Below are 21,498 nucleotides of genomic sequence, written 5' to 3' on the forward strand. Positions count from 1 at the left end.
ACTTACGCGGGATCAGTGCGGCTGAAGGAGTCGGTGGACAGATTGCGGCCACTCATGCTCCACTGCCATCGGTTGTTGTGGTGGTCATAGGTGGCTCCTAGCCAGATTGGGTCTTTTTCTAAAGCGGAAAAGTAGAATTGATTTATTACAAAATTATTAAGGAAAGGAAATCTGGTAGCGCTTCAAAGATTTACTTACCGCCTGATAGAGCATCCTGTTTCTGCAGGAAAAGTCTCAGCTTGCGGTCGGCGTGTTTGCCCGGCTCTGTGAGATTCGCGTTTTTGTCCTTGCAGAAAAAGTGCGCCTCCAGCCAACTGCTGCGCTGATCGACCAGCGAGTAGCAATCGGTGCCAACGCGATGAAATTTCGGTGGACACAATGCGTATACGCGGCGCTTTGGCCTCGAAGTTGGAGCAACTGCATCCTGACTGTGAGACGGCGAGGGACCTTCGAAGCTTATTTCGGCGCGAGCTGCACTTCCGTGGAAGTCCGCCGCAATTGTGTGAGCAACTGTGGACATGATACACATAATTAATAAATCATCGAAATAGCTGGATGCCAAATAACTCACATAAAGCTAAGATAAATACTTGACAGCACCACATTTTATGGCTGCCACACATCCTGCTGCCTGCTTCTTGATGATTGTTAATGCCGGGTTTCTTTCCTTACTTTCGGGGATAAGATGAATTTTGCTCTGTACAGTGTTCGCTCAGGCCACTCTTACATCGCTCTTCCGGATGACGGGCTGGAAAAATGGGTTTGAAACGAAAACAAACGATGAACATTCGTTAATCTCTCAACTCGTCTGCATATCATAATTTTATTTCAGCAAATGTTTGTTTTATGCAAATATATTTCGGAGAAGTCTCTAACAAGTGTATCCGTTGATGGATGGACACACAAACGCCTCCGCACCAGCGAAAACAAATTGAGTCGACGAACATGTATCCGAACAGATTTATTTTATTTATTGGTCCCCATTCATAAACATCTTTTGCCCACGAAACTGGTCATCGTCGACTTTGGGCTGGTCAGTGCAGCGTCCACTCATCGAGTGGCTCATTCGGCCGCTCATTCTGTGGCGTTTCAATTAGCACTTTCATAACTTTAACCACCTCGTCAAGTGGAAGACAACCCGGTCAAAAGCCGTCACTGTAGCTGCCACTGCCACTGGGGCTTGTTATTGCATTCTATTTTCAATTTGTTGACACACCAAGTGCCACCGCTGAGTGTGTGAATGTTGTGTGTGCCGGTTGCAGTGACCCACTTTTCCACCACTAAGTAAATGACTTGAAATGCCGCGGGCTTATCCGCTAACTGTTTTAAAGGGTCTGTTAGGGTTATAATTAGAACAACTGTCTTGTGAGGGTCTTAAATAATTTATGTTTGGTATATGGGATAAGATACTCAAACAAATTGAACTTGACTTTTTAAAAAAAAAAAGGTCCTTGTATAAAGTTTTAATTTCGATATTATGACTAGGTCTATTATATTATTAAAAAATAGTTTAAATATTTGTTTATTTGTATTTCTTATTGTATTTCAACGTAAAAAATGCTTTTACCTTCCAACGAATCTAGTTACGGGTATAATAAATATTTTTACAACAGCTACTAAAAGCCCGACATTGCCAAGTGAGAGTAAATAAGATCTAATGATAAGCCGAAATTTAATTAAAAGTTGGACCGTACCATGTCTTTCACCTTTGACATACCACTACACAAAATTAAATGATCTATCATTTTAAAAGTTTTAGCGGTGGAATACCGGTTTCAATTACACTCTCCTAGCAATTATAAGCCAGATTGTGTCATTTTAATTGAGCCATTTCAGCGTGCGGCTAATTCAACGCCGCCCCTTTCAATTCCCAAAGACCATCGCACCATGTGCACACGTATGCACACCGATAATCATATATAATTCTTGTAAAATAATTCATGACCACGAAAGCAAACAAATTAAAGGAGGGAAAGCAAAAAAAGAGTTAAAGTAGCAAGCGCACGCCTGCCCAACTGGATTGACAGCTTCGCCAGACAGGCCGGAGTTGCTGGCTGGGCTCAGCCACCAACCACTGGTGGCTTGTGCCTCTTGGCTTTTCTTGGCCAACGGCAACCGACAACGAATTCCTCACTGGTGACGACTTGACATTCATTATGGGCCCGATACACGGAAAAATATTTTAAAATAAAATGCGAATAAACTAATTGGGAGTTCTTGAAAACGGATGCGTGTGTCTTGAGTAATGGGTAGTATAATGCCAGATTCGAAATGCATGTAATAATTAAAAGTAATTCCAGCGTTGGAATTTTATTAACCAACTGGATACGAATAATATACCCATGCCTTCAAATTCTGATCCTAGACATATGATGAACAGAAACTTAAAACCTCTTTTAATACAACTTGGGTAATACATATTTATGTTGGTATTAAAAAATGTTGTATAGGAACACGAAGTTTTTTTAATTTCTTTCCGATTACCGCAGTTTTTGTTCAGTGTACCGATCTTGCTAATGCTCAGAAGCCGTACCTGCTGGCTCCGCAGTCAAATTATTTACTTCACTTCTGGTTTGTTTGCACGACCTGTTGACGCGATGACGAGAGAGTTGCCGGTAGATAGGGACCTTCAATTCACCGCCGATCCACGATTCTGTCAACATTATTACAACTCGACATCGCTTTAAGTGGCTAATAAAAAGAGAGACAGCACCCACACACAAGTAGGCGCAGGGAAAATGTTTGCGAGTGGGCTGAATTTGACTGATTTATGACCCACTTCGAATGCAGTCGGTTGTGGGAGCCCAGACGACATTCAAATGTCGCGGAAAATGATGAAGGGGAAATCGACCGACCTTGATCTTGAACTTGGGCGCGTCGGCAATAATTCGAGTTTAGATATTACGACATCCGCGCAGCTGAAAATGCTTTATTAATCGGATTGTATCAACCAAAATTCGGGGAAGCGGAGACACAAAATTATTTCAAAACATGGGAATCAATCAGAAGCCAGCTGAGAGAGCCAAAAAGTATAAAAATGTTATTTATGCTTTTTAAAGGCAGAATCTGTCAAGTCCGAACCTTTTTCATAGCCTTGTCCCCAGCCATTCGAGGTTAGGAATAAGCTCATCAGCACTTTTGGGTGCCTTTACATATCCAAGGGAGTACCATAGCCTATGAGAACGAGTATCGTACCCAGAAAACAAAAAAAAGAACACACGTGTGGTTCCAATCTCAAAAAGAAGCTGATAAATGAGCAAGGGGCGTGCGATTGCTTTTGAAGGGGTATTCCTCTACTTGAGAGCCGAATTTACATTTATGACGTGCTATTTTCGGTGTTTGGCGCTGGGAATTAGCATAAATTATGGACTTCCACGAAGTGTTTATGCCTATGCGATGATATATGATATGTAATTTAGTCGTAATTAGAATCGCATCACAAACAGCGCTGAAAATTTAAAAACTGCGAACCAAAATGATTGCCTATAATTGAGATCTCTTGAGTAGATCATCACCCACTCGCAAAACTCGCCAACCATCAATCAAATTCCCCAAACACGAATTCGAGTTAAAAAGCAAAAGTTGAATGGCTCCCCGCCAATGGCAAAAAAGGAAACACATCTTTTGGACTTAACCTCTTCATGTCGGGTTCAATGCAAACGGCTGCCAAATAAATTTTAAAAGCTTAGAAATCGGCATTCGGTTGGGTAAGAAGTGGACAAATTGGTGGCATAAATCTTGGCCGTGTCATATCTACAACGTTGGGGGAGTTCCTGGCCAGCAGATGTCGTAATTAATTACCGGGGATTCAACCCGTTCTTGGCATAATTAAGTTGCCAAACGCATTTGCATAGATTCTGTTAGCTCGGCGACCAAGTAAACAAACACTAAAAATCGATAGCGAATTGCTCGCTAAAATACCAGTTTGCGGCTTAATGAAAGGTAAATGTTTTTGTGCGGTTAATTTGTAGCTATAGGAAGTTAAACATTTATAAAAACAACGAATGGTTTTCTTTTCGATTGTGATTCGCCCCAGCTTAATTAATTTATGCGCATTTCATTGATTTAAATGCAATCACAACGTGCGCCACACTAAGTAGTTCAAATTCAGTTGCAAACCGGGCGTAAATTGTGGCAATAAATTGAACTGCAGCATTTCAACTCTTCGGCTATGGGATAAATGAGGAAAATCGAAAATCGTCGACGGCCAATATAATTTATACGCATCTCTACCAGATTCCACTCAATCACTTGCTGTCCCGTCTCCCTCGATGTCAGCAAATAGTAGCCGAGAAACGTTTTCACAGCTGCCATTTCTGCCATTCCTAAAGCTTCTACCATTTTCTACGATTTTTTCGCCCTTGAAAATATCTACCTGTGTGCAATTGCCTGCATTTTCATGCTTCACCTGTGCAGAATCTCCGGTGAGGAGCCACCACGTAGTGGTTGTGGTGGCTGGATGTGCTATCTCCGCATCTGTCAAGCCTTCTGACTGAAGTTTACTTTCTTTATTTAGCTCTCAACTTTGTCCTCTTGGAATTTCAAAGCTGTTCACTGATACACATCTCAACACCGAGCTAAACGTACACGCAGACAAATTATGGATGCATATGTAACAAAAAGCTGCTCTAAATATAAGTATTGCAACTCTAAATGTAGTATATTGTAGGTTTAGTTTGTTATATTTTCGGAAGAAATAAATTCTTTTTTGCTAAAAGTTGAATTTCACATTTCTCTTTCTCTAATTCCTGGCTAAGCTTCACTCTCGAGCCGGAAAAGTGAAAGTCATTTAGTTGCTGACAAGTCATTGTGTCTAGTATTGTGTGTTTGCTGCTTTGACAGGACGATGGCGCTGCAGGGCAACGCAGCATTAGTGGTCCCACACGGCGTATGCGCGATATCAAGTATACGTAGTGTGCCAGACCATCATGAGGCTGCACTTTTCAGTTGAATTCGAGTGCATTTAAAGTTTGGACTGTGTTTTTGTGCTGCTGCGGGCCAAGTTGAAATTAATTTAGAGTTTCGTCGACGAAAAAAGATTTAATTGAGTTTAGTTGAATTTTAAATGGATTCCTTCCGGTCGATGTTCAACCTAATGAAGCAAATGGAGAACATTCTTTATTTTATTTCTGTCTGGGTCGGGTGAGCAATTTAAATGAAACCCTTAAATCCCGCGTTTCTAGAGTTTGAAGCCATAAATTCAAACTCCATACTTTAAGCAAAAGCAATTCGTCAGAACTCATCACAAATCAACTTGGATGCAGCTTAAAATCCAAAGACCGACCTATCAATCATTTCTACCTGCTTGCTAAAAGGTGTGCGCACCTTTTGAGGTCCTACTCAAAAATAATATGACATAACTCAGCCGAGAGCTCTTGGGTCCCCCAGTAAATAATCGGCCACGGCAATCGCTTCAAGTTTGCCTTTGACTTGCCGCATGTAACCGCAATTCCGATATTTTCCAACCACTCAGATTTTATATGTGTGCATGTATGTCCATGCCGAATTGGAAGACAACGTCATCGACCAAATAAACTTGGAGATTTGCATTGGGCGCAGGCGCCAGCGGCTACGTCAGCATTTAAAACACGTACTCGGCCGGCAATTGGAACTCAGGCAGTAGACTGAAGTGATGTCATGCCGCTCAAATTTATTGTAATTCACTAGATGTCGGGGTGTCCCAGCCTAGCTGACACTATCAGTTCGTACACTCGAAGAAAATATAATGGCTTTTTTTGGCACACGAAGGCAATCTATTTTTGTTCTAATGAAGTTATACATTTTGAAGAAAAGTGGAAGAAAAGAAAATGTGACGAATTAATTATTGGTAACTTAAAGTTGACTTGAAAGCAATGTCACTAAAAGTGATAAACAAAGATTATTTCATTTAAATATTGTTTTATGTTGTTTATAACATGTAGTGTATTAAAATACTGACCTAATAATTATAAATTGGTTATTGGTTATAATGATTTGTATTATAGTTATATAATTCATTAGTCTCGAAATAAAAACAGAACTTAATAGACGATTATTGTTGGAGTGCGCATATAGTTCCAATCCAGCGATGATGTAAATTCTGCTAAATCGATCACCTCTTTTAAGATCGTGTTTTCCACGATATGCTTGTTTGTGTGCCCCTTCATTGACATAAAAATGTCACTTGTAGAATTTTTGTTTAGCGCTTTTTCACGCCATGTCATCCGAACCGTACAAATATTTTCTATTAATTGTTTTCAAGTTCAACCCCTCAAATGCGAACAAGCGAAAAAATGCGAGTGAGCTAATATTTGTGGAAATTAAGGCTGACAAAACAAAGAAATTTTGCGGAACTTTGCTTTCAGAGTTGTTGCTACTGTATCTGGTTTGGGGTTTATTGTTTTGGCGATGTTATCCGAGCGTCCGGGAAGCAAGTTGACCATTTAGGTGCCCATTGTTGTCCGTGCCTCTCGTCTTTCTAGTACATTGGACCCCAATTCCCCCAAAACCCCCCTCATCTGCCTCAGTTGACTCTTGTTTGCAGCACTTCGGCTGGGAGCCCACAAATTTGTCGACGCGTGTCGTAACACACACTTGACACTGCCTCCTACGCACTTCCCCTGGATTCCCTCTCCTCCTCATTCATGGCTGTGTAATTGCCTTTAATGCAGGCACACTCAGAGAAAAAAGGGTATTTTGGCATAGCTCGAAATCCTATTGCTACTATTGTGTTATTGAACAAAATTCTTCCAAGCATTGTTTCTTAAGACAACAATATAATGCAAAATTGATTAAAATTCAAAATCATTTCTTGTGTTTTTTCTGTATGTGCATGACCTGCCCCAGCTTTTTGTTATCGACGCTCGCATTTCTGTGCCAAGTTAGTTTCCAGTTCGGCTGGCCAAAATTCCAGCAGGACCTAGGTCCTGGTGCGGCTCTTGGATTGGGTGCAAACTTGGTTTCGGTTATGCTTCTGGTCCTCTGGTTCCTGGACCTGCTTGTTCTTTCTGTTCTTGGCGTTCGTGTCAACGATAAATCAAAAGTTTTATCTTGTTTGTTAGCCACCACCCACATCTCGCATTCACATGAGTTGCCTTGAAATCACTTTCAGGCTGAAAAATGTGTTGCTTCGCTTTTCGTTTTTGTGCGTGTGCTGCAGAAAATTTCAGATTTCTCGCAGATTGGGGTAGGTGGACTTGCATTTTGCTGCTGGGCCTAATCGCATTATGGAATTTTAGTTTATGGCTCGGCTAATGCTGGACCCATCACGTATACGCAGTGTTGACAATGGCAGACCAAGTGGGTATTTTCCCGCCTATTTACTAAAATGTTGAAGTTCCACAGGACATGGTTTCTTTTCACAAGTCAGGAGGCAGGACATGCATGCAAAATGATTTCCGTTTGACTGTAATTTATAGGCAGCCGGTCTGCTGCACTCGTTGCTCACCATTCAACCTCTACAGTAACTCCCCCAGAACTACCATAAAATACCCCCAAAAGCTCCCATTTAACCATCATCCCTGGCATCCTGGCCAGCTGCTGCATCATCATATCCCATCCCATTCTACGGATGCCTTTTGTTGACTTTACGGCTATGCAAAGTCTGGCATATTTATAGATTGAGTGGCAGCGTGGGCGAACAGTGGGCGGACAGGGGGCGTGGCATTAGCTTTTTTTTACTAATGGCCCGGCAGATGATGATGCTCTCGACACCACTTGGCCAGCCGCTTTCGTCGTTTTTTAATCTATATTTAAATTTATCCAGCACGAAATGTCAAGGCGAACCATTTAGAATCGCCACAAAAATCACAAATCAAACTTGATATCTGAAAATCAAATTACGTTCTCATAGGCAACGCAGCGTATATGGTCAAATGCGAAAATAATAAGTAAATACAGAAAACTTTGACATAGCAAATGGCATGCAAATTGATTCTGGTCATAAAATAGTGGAATGAGTTAAAATCTTTGCTGACTAAGCCAAATGGCGCTATACATAGGTGTGTTTTCAATCCACGGGAGAAACTGAATCATCTGCAATTTGACTCACTCAGGTTTTTCTACCAATTCAGTTGCCACATGTGTGTGTGACTTTGAAACAAATTGTTCAAATATTGCCCAAGTATCAATATTGTTCGTGTGGCATTAAGTAAATTGTGGCTGTAAGGCCACGGAAATGCCATTGCAAGTTATTACGTATGCACCATGTGAGGGGGCCCAAACTTTTATATTTTTATATCTTATTAATTTATATGCCACTCCAGCGGCTTATCGCTAACTTATTGTACTATATATGCAGTTGCAAGTGCCTTTTCCCTAAAAAATACACATGGCGATAGTGCTCAAAGGAATCAGCATAAATAAATGGTGGAAATGGGTCTCGGAACGAAGTCGAGGTGTGGAAATAAATATAAATAAGTGTAAATGAAAACCGTCTACGAGTGGTATATAGAAAAAACGAAGTCCAAAAGATGAAAACCAAAGTCGCCGCCTAGCATTGCGCAAAATGTGCGGTGATTGTGGACAAGAGGCCCGGAAGGTGTAACCACATTGGAGTGGGCGGTTTTTGGTGGCACAAATTGCATTAGCCAAATGAACTGGAGAAATGGCATCCAAATCGAACTGGCAGTTGAATTATACGATTGCATTTTTCCAAGAGAACTTTATAGCACAATTCCACTACACATTTGTAAGTGGCATTTCATTGAAGAGAAATTCGTGTTGGAGAAATATCTGAAGATGAGAGAAATGTTTATGAGAATTACGACTAATGAGGTTAGTCTTTGATTTCCTAGTATTTTAAGTTCTAAGATGTACATTTAATTTGCAGATTTAATTCTTTCTGCACCCAATATATACAATAAAATTCAACATAAATACATAATAAATAATGTTAAATATGAAATACTTTTAGTAATTAATTACCTGATGGAAAAGACGTCTTCACAACAGAATCGGCGAATCTGAAATATAAAATACAGCAATAATCAATAATTGCTCCCAATGCGAGAATAAATATGTAGATTTAATTCACGAGATTCCTTTTCCATAGTATTGTCTCAAGCGATGCGCAAAATGCAAACCATTCGAAGCAAAGCATTTTGACATATCGCGAGGCGAATAAAATCCAAAACTCCTCTACTCGAGCCACTTGGCGTCAGCGAAATTCAGTCCAAAAATAATAATAATTGCAACGGAACTTATGGCGGATCACTGCCACTTGAAACTGTCAGGTTTTCCCATTTGCCCCTATATGTTGTGCTACTCCAACTATTCTACCCTTCCCTTTGATCTCGCAGTTCTTTCATAATTTGAGCAACTGCATTCGGGGCTTTGTTTGTTTATCTTTGTTGGCTTCGACGTTGTCTGTCAGTGGAAAATGTTTATTTTGTCGATATACGATACTGAAAGTTGTAAGAAACTTCTACGCACACACATAAAATCCCCTTGGAAATTCCTAGGTTTACCCGCAAATTTTGATGATGCTGGAGCTGAAGCTCTTCACTAATGTTGAGCTGCGTAATTATGCTCAGAAGGTTTCTAGTTTTTAGCACATATTTTGCATTTTTGTGTGTTTCTGGAACAGAGGAGCACAAAGTAGATGGAGAACCTGAAGCTGCATAAATTTGCTGCCAGCTTTGAAAAGTTGATTTGAATTTAAATGGAATCGAAATCGGGTCAGACTCTTGCCGCGTTTCGGGAAAAGACAATTGAATTATTAAAAGTGCCACGAGCTTCGCAGACGGCTTTTAATTCCCAATTTCGCACATGAAGCCTCACTAGAATTGATAATTTATTAAATTCCTTTCGACATAATTCTCCTTTTGTTTCGGCAATAAATTTCAATTTGGTCAAACCAAAGAAGAAAAACAGGCACAGCCTCAAAATTGTGTCAATTGAAAGTAATAAAGTCATTTCGATTGCTATCTTCGCGTTTTTTTCAGATATGAAGTTATATCAACCTGGTCTATGATTAGTTGGGCAGTGCCAAACATGAAAACATGAAAGTGACTCCAAAATGACTTTGTCAACTTCATAAAAGGCTAAATTGCAACATTGTCTGTTTGACTATCTCAATCTCTTATATTCGATTTGCATAACCAAGTACAGAAAAGTACACGGAAACGTTGTCAGAGTTGGGTGAAAAATGCAAACAACTTTTATTTGTGTAAAAGTTTTTCAACTGACAAATGTCGAAGGGCAAAGAAGTTAAAAAGAACTTGCAAAGTGCAAGTGCCCTAATAATATCCGAAAAACAAATATTGGCGAAGAATAGTTCTTGTTCAAATGGCTTTAAGCCATATTTATATTCATAAAATAAGCTTTAGTCTGCCCAAGACATATTATACAATATAATATTTTTTGATTTAAAATTAAACTGCTGCTTTATTAGCAAAACCACAAGTAAGCCCGACCAAAAAGTGATTCCCAGAGCGTTGAACTTTAATGTAGTTCTCGCACTAAGTACTTAACAAATTCCAGAAACTCAGCCGAGTGTAAAAACTTTTATGCCTTTTACAAAAATCAGTGAGAGGCTTGAGCAAATATGGTTATAACCTATTTTTAGTCATGTCAAAAGCTGTTTTTTAGGTTGATAAGATAAGAAAGCGATTTATCAAAATTTGCTCACTGATTCCGTCATTATTTGCACATGACCCATTTGTAAGTACTTAAAGATTGGAGTTAACCGATGTCCCAATTCCTACTCTAAGTTTTAAAAATGTATGCTGAATGTGGCACCTGCTGGTCATCTAAACTCGTTTCCCCTTTGCGATACAATAACTTACAATAATTGTTATTGTTAGTGCTGTAGTCATTATACAATTTAACACAACTTGACGGGTTGACGAACGCGCGTTGTGTGTTTGGTAAATTGGCTTCCGTGGGTTGACTGCTGGCCATTGATCAAAATCAAACGTGGCCCAAACCGTTCGCCATCTGGCTCTAATTACGCAATTTTGCATTGATTGTGTCATTAGCGATTTGTTTGACCGGCAAAAAGTCGTGCGGATTCCTGATTTTGATTGTCTTCGATGCAGGAGATCGTAATAAGGCCTTAACTAAGTGGTCATTATCAACGAAAGATCGCCAAACAGCAATTTTTACATTTGTTGGCCATTTTCGGGTAAAGAGTTGTAGATTTAGGGGATAACATTAGGTGAATAACATTTTAAATCTCTGACTTTCCATGAAACCTCAAAACCATGAACACAGTTTTTTTTTTTTTTAAATGTATAAAAATGTAATTGGCAAAGGTCACTAGTTCAACTGGCTCCGTTAACCTCTAATCCCTTATTTTGGGACGCGGATCAACCTGTCGAAAAGTTCCGTCAGTGGCCTGTCATAAAGATTATGCCGCCCTCCGTCAAGTGATTGCTTTCGGGCAACAGTTCTCCAGAAGATCGTGCCATAAACTCTATGAAATCCAGACAGTCTCGCCAAGATGCATTTGGCCTGCGTGGGGCTAACGGTTCAGCAAAAATGCATCTGCGATGAGGAACGAGGCGATGGATGGAGGAACCGGGTCCCGATATCTCAATAGATTTATCTGCGCCTCGGAAACTGGAACAATTTGTGGGGCTTTGTGCTCCAACCAGCCGACGCGGCAATTTGCACCGGGCCTTTGGCAAAGACTTCCCTAGTAATCGCAATCGACTGCTCAATCAATTGCCTGCCAGTTTGTCCAACTGTCGTTCGTCTTTCTGTTTGCCGATTTGAGCTGCAAGCTTATCGAATTAATCGTTCGAATTAGCCCAAGACAGCTCAATTTGCGCCGACTGCACTTCCTCTATTTGTATATACGTATACGGATACTCCGAATGTTTGAATCTTGGACAGTGGCTAAATTGCAGCAATTATTTTGTTTGTCATCTGCGCAAACAACCTGCAAATCGCTAGTTGTTGGCATGTCGGGATGTGCTCCTCATTCTTGTTAATTAAGAATGAATTTATGCGACAATGGGCGCAACCGCAGATGCGTGTGCATAAATTAAACATGAAATAGTGTCTAGAAAGCGGATCCCACTTACACTTTGCAACAGAGAGAGAAAAATATCATATGACCTATGTATAAAGGCTTTAAAAAACACTACTTAAAACACATGATAAATACCTATTTAGTCACAAGAACTTAAAATATGTTAAACCCTATTTCCTTCTTGTATAAGCGATCTGGGATAACACTTAAAATAAACAGTAGTATAGGAATTGCAAAAATTATATATTCTTTCAATTTAAAATACATATTAAACTTTTAAGTCACATTTCTATCGGAGTACCGAAAATACTTCTTACACTCCCACTGTAACGCCAACAAAACGCTTTAAACAGTCACGCGCCTAATATTAATCGTATATAAAGGCATACATATATATTATTGTTCAGTTTATTAGTCGAGTAACGGGTATCTAATGTCATTTCCTTGTCCTTTTTTTACCAAAAAGATAAGTTTTAATAAGGCAATTTCAAAACTCTTTATCTATTCGAGTATTTATCAAAAACTGATGGACTTTTTCATTTACGAACTGGAACTTATTGTATTAATAACGAACAAGTTGCTAGTTTTCAATTCAGCAGACGTTTTTTTCTCTGTGGGCCGTAAACGGTAGCGCTTGGAGGCAAAAACATTAGATCTCAGATAGATACGGGCGAGTTCTTTGTACAAATGTCAGCCACGGAACGCCCACAATGCACGACCGCCAGCATAATCCCCATCATCTACATCATCATGATGGGATCGTAAAAATAAAAAGTGGGGGAATACGATGGGGGAGGGACTCTGGAAGGAGGTGCAATTTGTTCAATTGCAGCAGCCTCTTGGGCGTCGCAAACGCGAATCTGTCTGCATCTAAAGTAGTTTTTCCACTTTGACACAGTGACCTCGTGCTTGGATTTTCCCATTTCCCCCAGTTTTCCGTTCCCCATTCTCTTTTCGCGCCGCTTGTTGTTCGTTCGGCTTATGACTGATTATGCCTCACGTTTTGGCCAGTCTATGACGGAGTCTGGAGAATTTGTCATCGGACAAACAATGGCTCCCACTTTGGTTTTCTTGGAACCCATTCGGCTGCAAATATTTGCATAACTCATTAGGAGAGATGTTCAAGATACGAGTCTCTATATGTCGAGTCGTTTGCAGTGGGTCGCGATCGCATAAGGCGAAAATATTATAATTAGTTTTAGGGGAGTGGTGCGGACAGTTCCCAATCGGTTGTTAGCTGCTGGTCTTTAGTGCTCAGCCTTTTGGAAAGATTGCGTAAATTATTTGAACTGTTATGTTGTTAGCTTTTATGATTATTTATTTATTTATTTATATAGAGCTAAGTTACAAAGTGAATTTATAACTTAGCTTAAAGCTATAGCACTGGCTGCAAAGGCCTTTGGCTATTACTTTTATTAATAATTTATAGCTACATATGTATAACATATGGTATGAATAATTGGTTTCGTGAAAAATATTTCAAACCATTATAAAAATATTTCAGGTGTGTGTTGAAAACAACGTTGGCAATTCTCTAGAAAATGTATCAAATGTCAATAAGTTATCGTCGATAAGCGTTATGCTCGGCAACTCTATGACACTTCGTTTTCCCAGTCACTCGAGTGATTTGCCCATAAATGAATACCTACGACGAAGTCTTGTCGAAAGTGCTGGACAAAATGCTGGCTTCCAGGAACTGTGAGGTGGTTGACGAAGTATTACGCCAGTCGTTGCTGGAACTATTGCGCGGCAGTAAGTGGCGAGAATAAGATTCATTTCATGTCCAGACTTTTGTTAATCAACGGTTTCCTCGAGGACTCCATGAGATTGCCCGTCGAACCACCAACTGGTCCAATCACGCCGGTCGCAGTGCACCCAGCTACTTTGATCTGGAGCGTACCTTCACCTTGATGAACATCCAGGTGGGCGGCCTCAAGTCCATTTGCCTGAGTCAACCGCATTCGTTGGCCGCTGTTGAATGTCCAGCACTGGAGACACAGGACCAGGATTTCCACAAGGGCCCACAACCCATGCTGAGTGCCACAAAGGCCAGGGAAATGGGCTCTACGTCGTACATTCCGGACTATTTGCCACCATTTCCAGGGGCGCACACCTATAAGAATACGCTTATTGAGAAGATCACGGATCGTAGCTATGTGGCCGTGAGGAATCGTCATGCCGAGAATGAGCTAAACACTCAAAAGGCTTTAAATGCATTCTACTTAAGGTGCTACCCCACGATATCGCTATTCGAAAATACCCAAGGCGATGGAAGTGGTCATGTTTTGGATCTAGGTCCGCTCAATAACGTTCCTTACTCGGACGCCCTGATGCCGCAAAGTCAGGTCTTTGATACGGACATTTATGCTTCCATGGAGGTGATAACTCATAAAGGTATTTATACATTCATTGTAGCATTGCTGCTTTAAACGCTTTTGCATTGTCAAATTAACTTCATTGAAATTTATAAAATTTTAAGAGTTTTCATCTTTCATACGGACAGACAGAAGACATAATCACTAGAATTTCAAATTTGAAAACTGCTTTTCTTCTTAACCCTCCAGACTAAGTCCGACCAAGGACATTATAATTATTATAATAATTGGTCCGACGCATTGAAATAACCTCGAGAATCCACAGAAGAACCGAAACGGACTTTATTTTATAACTTTTGATCGCTTTTGCCTGGCCGAGCTTATTTCATCACTTTCGCAGCCTTCACTTTCGCATAGTCATAAAAACTTTGATCCCGACAGCACTCGACTGCCGCTTCTTGGAGGAGCCAAAGTTGCGTATTTCACGCCCATCCTCTGAAAATCACGAAGGCGAAGACGTGGAAATGGAGGAACCCTCCAGCAATGAGGGTGCAGGAGGAGTGTCCATGCAGGACTTTACGTAGAGTATTACCTGTTTGCAGCCGGACTAAAGGTGGAAAACCGAATTAAACTGCAGCTCAGGAAGAGGTGAAAAGCACACGAAATGTTTCCATTACCAGACCAAGCTACTCCACAGAATAAAGTGTGAGGAAAATTAATTTATTTCAATTACATTTCATTAAATACTGCCACACGTTGCGATGATGTTGCAAGAGTTCGCAGGAGCAAAAGGTCCTGCGTCTGGTGTAGCAGCAGATGCTCCTCCTGCTGGTTCTGCTGAACGTCTGCGATTCCAAAGTATTAAATAACTTTGTAATTTAATTAACTTTGACGTCGGCATCGCATCGTCTGCGCTGCGCCGCTTAACTTTGATTAACGTTTGCAATTTTTCAACAAGTTTCGACCGAACTTCTCGCCATCGAGCGGGCGACACTCCTGCTTGGCAGTCCAAGGTCCGTAGCCAAAGGATTGTGACTGTGATTTCTTCGCCTGGCTGGGATTACAGGGGATTTGCCTCCTCCTCTTATCTTCCGTTGAAGTACCCTCAGTTACTTGAAATTTTATCTGGCGATTGGAAGGGTTTAGACTCAGAGGGGGAATATTGAATGCAATTAGATATGCTGGGTGATGTTTGGGTAGGGTGGAATCTCCCTGGATGACAAGCTAATAATCCCGGGGAACGAGCACAATCACTCGGAAGACTAATTACAAGGGAAGAGTCGGGGTAATAATCGATAAGCCATTGCAATTTTTTCATTTCACTAGTTGTAACCATTACAGATTTATAGGTAAACTTACTCTAAATACCACACCAGTTTTTCCATAATTTTTATAGCCCTTAAAAATACTTTTTTTTTTTTTTTTTTTCGTTTTGTTTATTAAGTGAAGAATCCGTACATCATAATATTGTATCTTAACATCACAGGGGAGAAATATTCTAGGGGTAACCAAACACTATATACAAATTAGTGAAGTAGGAGCATATATACATAGCAGTTTTTACTGCTGTCCAAATGTCTTGGCAAAGCCTTGCCTTTTGAGTCGTCTCAGAGGTCGAGCGGGGATAAGACGTCTTGCAAGAAGGCTGCTATGACTCTGTAGTCTGTCACTGTATCGACTTGTGTGTCTCCCAATTTGTTCCTCAACTGTGTAGAGATTGAGGTCCTTATGGAGTGTAGAGTTCCGTACGTACCAGGGGCAGTTGGTTATTTGTCGCAGTGCTCGATTTTGCATCACCTGGATTCGTTTGTAATTTGATTTGGCTGCGATTCCCCAAATCTGGATCCCGTATAACCAGATCGGTAGGATACAGTGCGCATACACAGCTCTTTTGCATCTCAGCGAGAGGGTGTTCCTTCTGTTCATGAGCCATCTCAGTTGTTGTGATCTGCGACCACATTTCTTTACTGCATTTTTGAGATGCGGCCCAAAGGTGAGGCGTTTATCCAGTGTTATACCTAGATATGTTGCTTGCAGCGGCTGGTCTAGTGTAACTCCTTCTAGCTGGAGTGGGGGTGTTTTTTTGATGAGCGTTTTCAATGTGAAACATAGATTTGTGGTTTTCGTTGCATTTATTTTTAGATTCCACCGTTTACACCAGGCTGCCAGAGCATTAATGTATTCTTGCATTCCTTTCGCTGCCTCTCTGCTGTCCCCAGAGTTATACACCACTGCGATGTCATCTGCATAGGTTGCCATAAGAGCCTTGTAGGGTGCTTCCATGTGATCGAAGTTCGGGCAAGGGATATCTGCAGTGTACAAGGAGTATAGTAGTGGTCCAAGGACGCTGCCCTGTGGGACTCCAGCTCTCATTGGATATACGGTAGAGTAGTTATTCCTAACTGTGATTTTAAATTCTCGTCCCTCTAGATATGACTTTAAAATACAGAAGTAGGGCGCAGGAAGCATGGTCTTTATCTTGCATAATAATCCAACATGCCATACTTTGTCGAAGGCTTGTTGCATATCTATAAAGACAGCGTTTGAGTATTCGCAGTCGTCAAAAGCCTGTAATATGTGCTTCACCAGTCTGTGGACCTGTTCTACAGTGCCGTGTCCCTTCCGTCAAACTGTCAAACTGTCAAACATAAAGGAAACCCGGGCTTTCTCATTACACGCTAATTATTTTAGGACTGGTTATTGTTACTTTTTGTATATTTTAGATACGATTTATAAGTAATATATTCAATTGACCGTTCTGCCTAAAGAAATGAAATCTTTTAAAATGGATATCAAAATGTATTCAATAAATAAGTCTAATGAGCTGGAAACATGCCGTACTTGCTCCACATTCCCGAGATGCTGGCCCTTTTCTGCCCATCATTTGCCTCATCATTTAGTCATCAGCATTCGATTGGTCTCAACATTTTTCGCCGACGACGATGATGGTTTTATTTGGCACAGGCAACATCAGAATTTTACGCACAATTTGACTTTGATATTGTGCCAGGGTCGGGGTGGGTCAGTTTTATTTTGGGGGGCCAGAGATCAGACAGCTGGCAAACGCCGGCTGCTTGCAGCTTGCTTTTCACTTGCCAAATTTTCCGATTTTTCTTGGCTGTTCGTGCTGCTCGGGCTGCTGTTGTTACTGTGCCATTAAAATGCATAAACATTAGCATGAGCAACAACGGTACACAAATTTGGGAAAGAGCGATAAAAATAAAATTACATTTATGTGGGAAAACATCGCTAAAAGAAAGAAAGAGAAGCCACGTCGAGAAAGGCCAACGAATGTTTAACAAAAATGTGCTGCTTTTTTTGTTGCCGTTCCCAATTGCGTTTGTCATTTTAACCCAGTTAACCCATGTTAGCCAATGTGCATTTATCTATGCATAAAAACCAACTATGTGTTTGTTGTGATTTCCATCGGCCACAAAATTGCTTTGGCATCTTTGTTTACTTTGCGGTCTACAGATAAAATTCAATTCAACATGAAAACGAGAATGAAAATTATGGCTGCTTTGATTATTATTTCGCTATTCTATGTTTTCAGTTTTTTGTGAGAACACAGAAAATACGCTATTTTAGGATGACACATTTGTTACTTACTACTGGGAAAAAAATAATGCTTTACATGAAAGTAGCAATTAGAAATGTAATCTAATTTTTAATTTAAGGTACCTTTGTATGTTGCCGAGATAAAAATCATTACATGATCGATATTTTTTATGATAATGAGGAATGTTGTGATAATTTATAAGATGCCTTTATGTGTAAAACCAAAAATACTTCACTTCAAAAATTTCAACCATTTCATACGATATTTCGCATTCGGATTCTATTTTTCGTAATAGCCCCAGTTTTCGCTGTGCATGCATGCGGATAAACCTTTTTGACCTCAGGGCATATAGTTTCTGATTTATTTATGCTAGTTGATAAAAATGCGGGCGGGTAAAAAGCGGATATCCTAACGAACAGAGAAGGTCGTGTGGCGATGGCAAAAATGCGAGTTCTGTCAAAAACTTCCCATTTTCATTTCCGGTCGCGGTCTTTTCTCTGTGTGTGTAAGTTCCGTTTGGTCTCGTTTCGTTTCGTTTCGAGTGAGTGTGTGTTTCGACCATGTTATCTTGTTTACTTGTGCAGCCCCTCGACGCATAGGAGCCACAACAACAACAGTAACAGCAACGACATAACAGCCATAACAACAAAAGCCAATTTTTCATAAATCTTTTTTCACAGCCCTGCAACCGACTGTCGTTGAATTTTTACAGCTGCGTTTAACCTTTTTCTCTTGGCACTCGCTTTAAATTTGATGCCCGTGTGTGCCATAAAAATGCTTCTTGCCCGCATATTGCTCATACGCCTCGTTGTCTGGGCGAAACAAGCAAATTGCTACCTCGTTATAATTATGATGTTTTTTACGCCTGAACATTTGGGAGTTTCGTTGGGCTCTCTTAAGCAAATCAATTCAAGTTCACGCTTCTTATTTATTTACGTGTTTTCCTGTCTTTCTTTTTGTCATTTTTTTCTTTGAGCGGCGCGTGTGTGAAAATTTACTTTCCACTGCCTTTTTCTCGGTCTCACTTTCTTTTGCGTTGCGGTTCCAGTCATTTCTTCGACTTGCGTCGGTCTTATTTGATTTTTATTATCCAGCGTCTTAAGGAAAAAAAACTTTTTTGCACGTGTTTTATTTTGTGCCCTTGTTGGGCATAATTTCTTCTCTTGTGGCTTGTGTTATTTATGTTGTCTGCTTTTTGACACACATACTCGGGAGTATGGAAGGAAATATGGAAAAAGTGCCAGTAAATCGCTCTTGGTTCGTGTTTAGCATGAGAATGCGCCGTTGCCTCGTTTGGGAATTACAAATTTCTGCGGCCCAAAGCCACTGCAGAACATCATCCACTGTCAGGGACCTTCCCAAAAACTTTAACTTGCAATATTCATATGATGGGTGGCAAAAAAGAAGAACTCATATCCAGCAGCAAATACTGGGACTTCCAAAAGAACTTGTGGGGTTCTGGGCCACTTACGTATTTCATATATTTTGTTACATTTGTGAGAAAAGAAGTTGTCTGACACACATATTTATTTAAAGTGCTTTAGAAAACATAATTTATATTACATTTCATTGAAATTCTCAATTTGACACAGTAAACTACAAAGCTTTTTTAAAATAAGAGAAATGGTAATGTTTATTGGGAATTCGGAATAGAAAAAATGTGACCAAATGGCACAAAAACTAGTACAAATAATAAGTTTCTAAGCCAACCTATCGTTCTTACCAATTTTTATCAAATGACTTTTCTGGGAAATAGTTTGCCCAACAGCAGCCGAAACAGAAGAACTGTGCGCACCGCAGCCACATCCCTTTTGGCCCATTTGTACGTGTTGTAGGCACGTTCTGTTGCTTTATGGCCGCTTTATTATGTAGGCAGGCCACTGGGGAAACTCACTTCCATTTCTGGCCAGCTTTTCCCCCGTTCCCGCTCATCCGCTTTCCCGCTTTTCCCGCTTTTGTGCGTATGTGCGTGTGTGGTACGCGTGTGTTACTCGATATTATGGCGGCTATATAAAGACAAGTGTATACGCGATTATATTTTTAGCACCGCTCTACGTGCGTAACGTGTTAAAAATAAAGCAAATTGCGTATACGCCGTGTCTACTCTTCTATTTCGAAATGCTGCTGCAGCCACGCCCCCGTTTCAGCTTAATTAAATTGATTGAATTTGATTGCCGCCAGTGCTAACTTGGCAAAGAGGATGCAATTACATCTTCCACTGCCTGGTTCACCTGTCGATTTTGCCTCTTTGACAACACGCAATTATGCAAATTTTTTGGCCCTCGCTCACGGAGCTCTTGGGGTAAAAGGCAGCAATTTCGGCGAAAATGCATTTCGAATTGAATTAATAAAGCTTGTCTGCTGCAAAGGAAAAGCGAGGAACACCTTGTTGCCTGGCTCCCTCAATCATTGGTAAATGAAAATGTTTTCCGAATACCTAATGTGTTTATAATGCCAGAAACGTGACAGCGCGCAGATATTTCAGCATGTCAAAGTAGCGCTGCCGAATGCAAGTCTCCTACAGATATATCTCTTTGGCCCGACTTCCGTCAGGAGCCTGTCTCATTAGCTTGTCTTGCCAGCTTATGCATTCTAAGCAGTTTCACCCAGCCACAACCCGAAATATATGTATGTACTCCAATGTCTGGCATCATGGCAATGAAAGCGAGTTCACTTGCCAGGCAAAAAGTAGATGCAAATCATTTCATAATCACAACAAAGTTGGCTCAAAAGCTCGCGGTAAGCTGTCTGGAACAATGTCGGACTTGCCGAACAATGGTAGTGCGGTACTATGGAACCATTCCAAGTACGTAAGAGATATAATGGCCAAGCAGCCATGAATGAGGCATGCAACAGCATCGCAAGGGCAAGGGCAGAAGGCGCAGGCGCAGCTTTTCGCGCATCTCGAATTTCCCGCTCGAGGGTCACCCGAATGCTCCACTTCAGGTGGCAAGCTGAATTTCCGCAATCTGCCAAATCGGTTTTTCATTGTGTCATAAGCAGCAAGAGTATTTCAAAAGATTTGTAGGGGGAAAGTAGTAGGAGCAGGTATCAGAGGCGGTGTTTAACAATATTTAAGAGGGGCTTCGGAAAAACGACTTTTTTCATTTCGAATTAATGTTACAAGGAACAGCTTATTATTAATTATATATATTATATTCTAGGTTGTAAGCAGTTCTTAGTCTACAACTACCATATTACCCAGAGAATATAAAACGCAACTTGAATTTTCAATCCGTAGAAGAATTTCGATTGTCAAATCTCAGCGGATTTGCTTGATTTGGGACCCCCCTGAGTTGGCCCCTGCGATCTGTGCTTTTAATGGCTCGATGCTATCTTAAATGTTTATCGCAGACGATGCTCCGCTGGCTCCGTCTTCCCGTCTCGTTCTAAGGCCTTCTGCCCTCTCACTCCCTCTCTAATCAATTTGAAATGGTTTCGCGGAGTTCGCGGCGGTCGGATTCAGTGCGGCTCTTATCAGGATTTGGCAATCTTTCTTTGAAATATTTTCCATATGGCTGCCGCTTTATCTTGTCAAGACTAGGCCCGCCAAGCAACAACTATAACGAGAAAATAAAACAGCATCCATAAGGAGGCCTGTCATCGGCATGAAAATAATGCCAGCAACAGGTCATAAATTTAAAACATTTGAAAATATCCGCAAACAC

General features: G+C 40.7%; 2 protein-coding genes and 1 long non-coding RNA gene across 4 annotated transcripts in view; 2 read left to right on the forward strand and 1 right to left on the reverse strand.

The window, feature by feature from the left end:
- Nucleotides 1-21,498, reverse strand: part of LOC6534655 (trichohyalin) — a 42,835-nt gene that overhangs the window by 3,886 nt on the left and 17,451 nt on the right. For both annotated transcript variants that reach the window (XM_039374514.2, XM_039374515.2), the window contains exons 2-5: nt 8,905-8,942; nt 572-748; nt 199-510; nt 7-118 (exon numbers count right to left, since the gene is read on the reverse strand). In XM_039374514.2, coding sequence (XP_039230448.1) covers nt 7-118; nt 199-510; nt 572-623 — 476 coding nt within the window. In that variant the 5' untranslated portion in view covers nt 624-748; nt 8,905-8,942. The remainder of the gene's footprint in view (nt 1-6; nt 119-198; nt 511-571; nt 749-8,904; nt 8,943-21,498) is intronic.
- On the forward strand, nt 757-7,897 carry LOC26536097. The gene is made up of 2 exons (XR_001453712.3): nt 757-7,165; nt 7,218-7,897. It is a non-coding gene; the product is annotated as an uncharacterized LOC26536097 (long non-coding RNA).
- LOC6534656 (transcription initiation factor TFIID subunit 8) lies at nt 13,347-14,990 on the forward strand. Its single transcript, XM_002095295.4, has 3 exons — nt 13,347-13,708; nt 13,772-14,350; nt 14,713-14,990. The coding sequence occupies exons 1-3, from the start codon at nt 13,594-13,596 to the stop codon at nt 14,853-14,855; spliced, it is 837 nt and encodes a 278-aa protein (XP_002095331.1). The 5' UTR covers nt 13,347-13,593; the 3' UTR covers nt 14,856-14,990.

The sequence above is a fragment of the Drosophila yakuba genome, chromosome 3L (genome assembly GCF_016746365.2).
Source record: "Drosophila yakuba strain Tai18E2 chromosome 3L, Prin_Dyak_Tai18E2_2.1, whole genome shotgun sequence".
In the NCBI taxonomy this organism is placed as follows: domain Eukaryota; kingdom Metazoa; phylum Arthropoda; class Insecta; order Diptera; family Drosophilidae; genus Drosophila; species Drosophila yakuba.

Coding starts and splice junctions, on each gene's coding strand:
- LOC6534656 (XM_002095295.4), top strand. CDS start 13,594: ATGAATACCTACGACGAAGTCTTGTCGAAAGTGCTGGACAAAATGCTG. Junction 13,709..13,771: donor GCTGGAACTATTGCGCGGCA/GTAAGTGGCGAG, acceptor GGTTTCCTCGAG/GACTCCATGAGATTGCCCGT. Junction 14,351..14,712: donor GGAGGTGATAACTCATAAAG/GTATTTATACAT, acceptor TGATCCCGACAG/CACTCGACTGCCGCTTCTTG.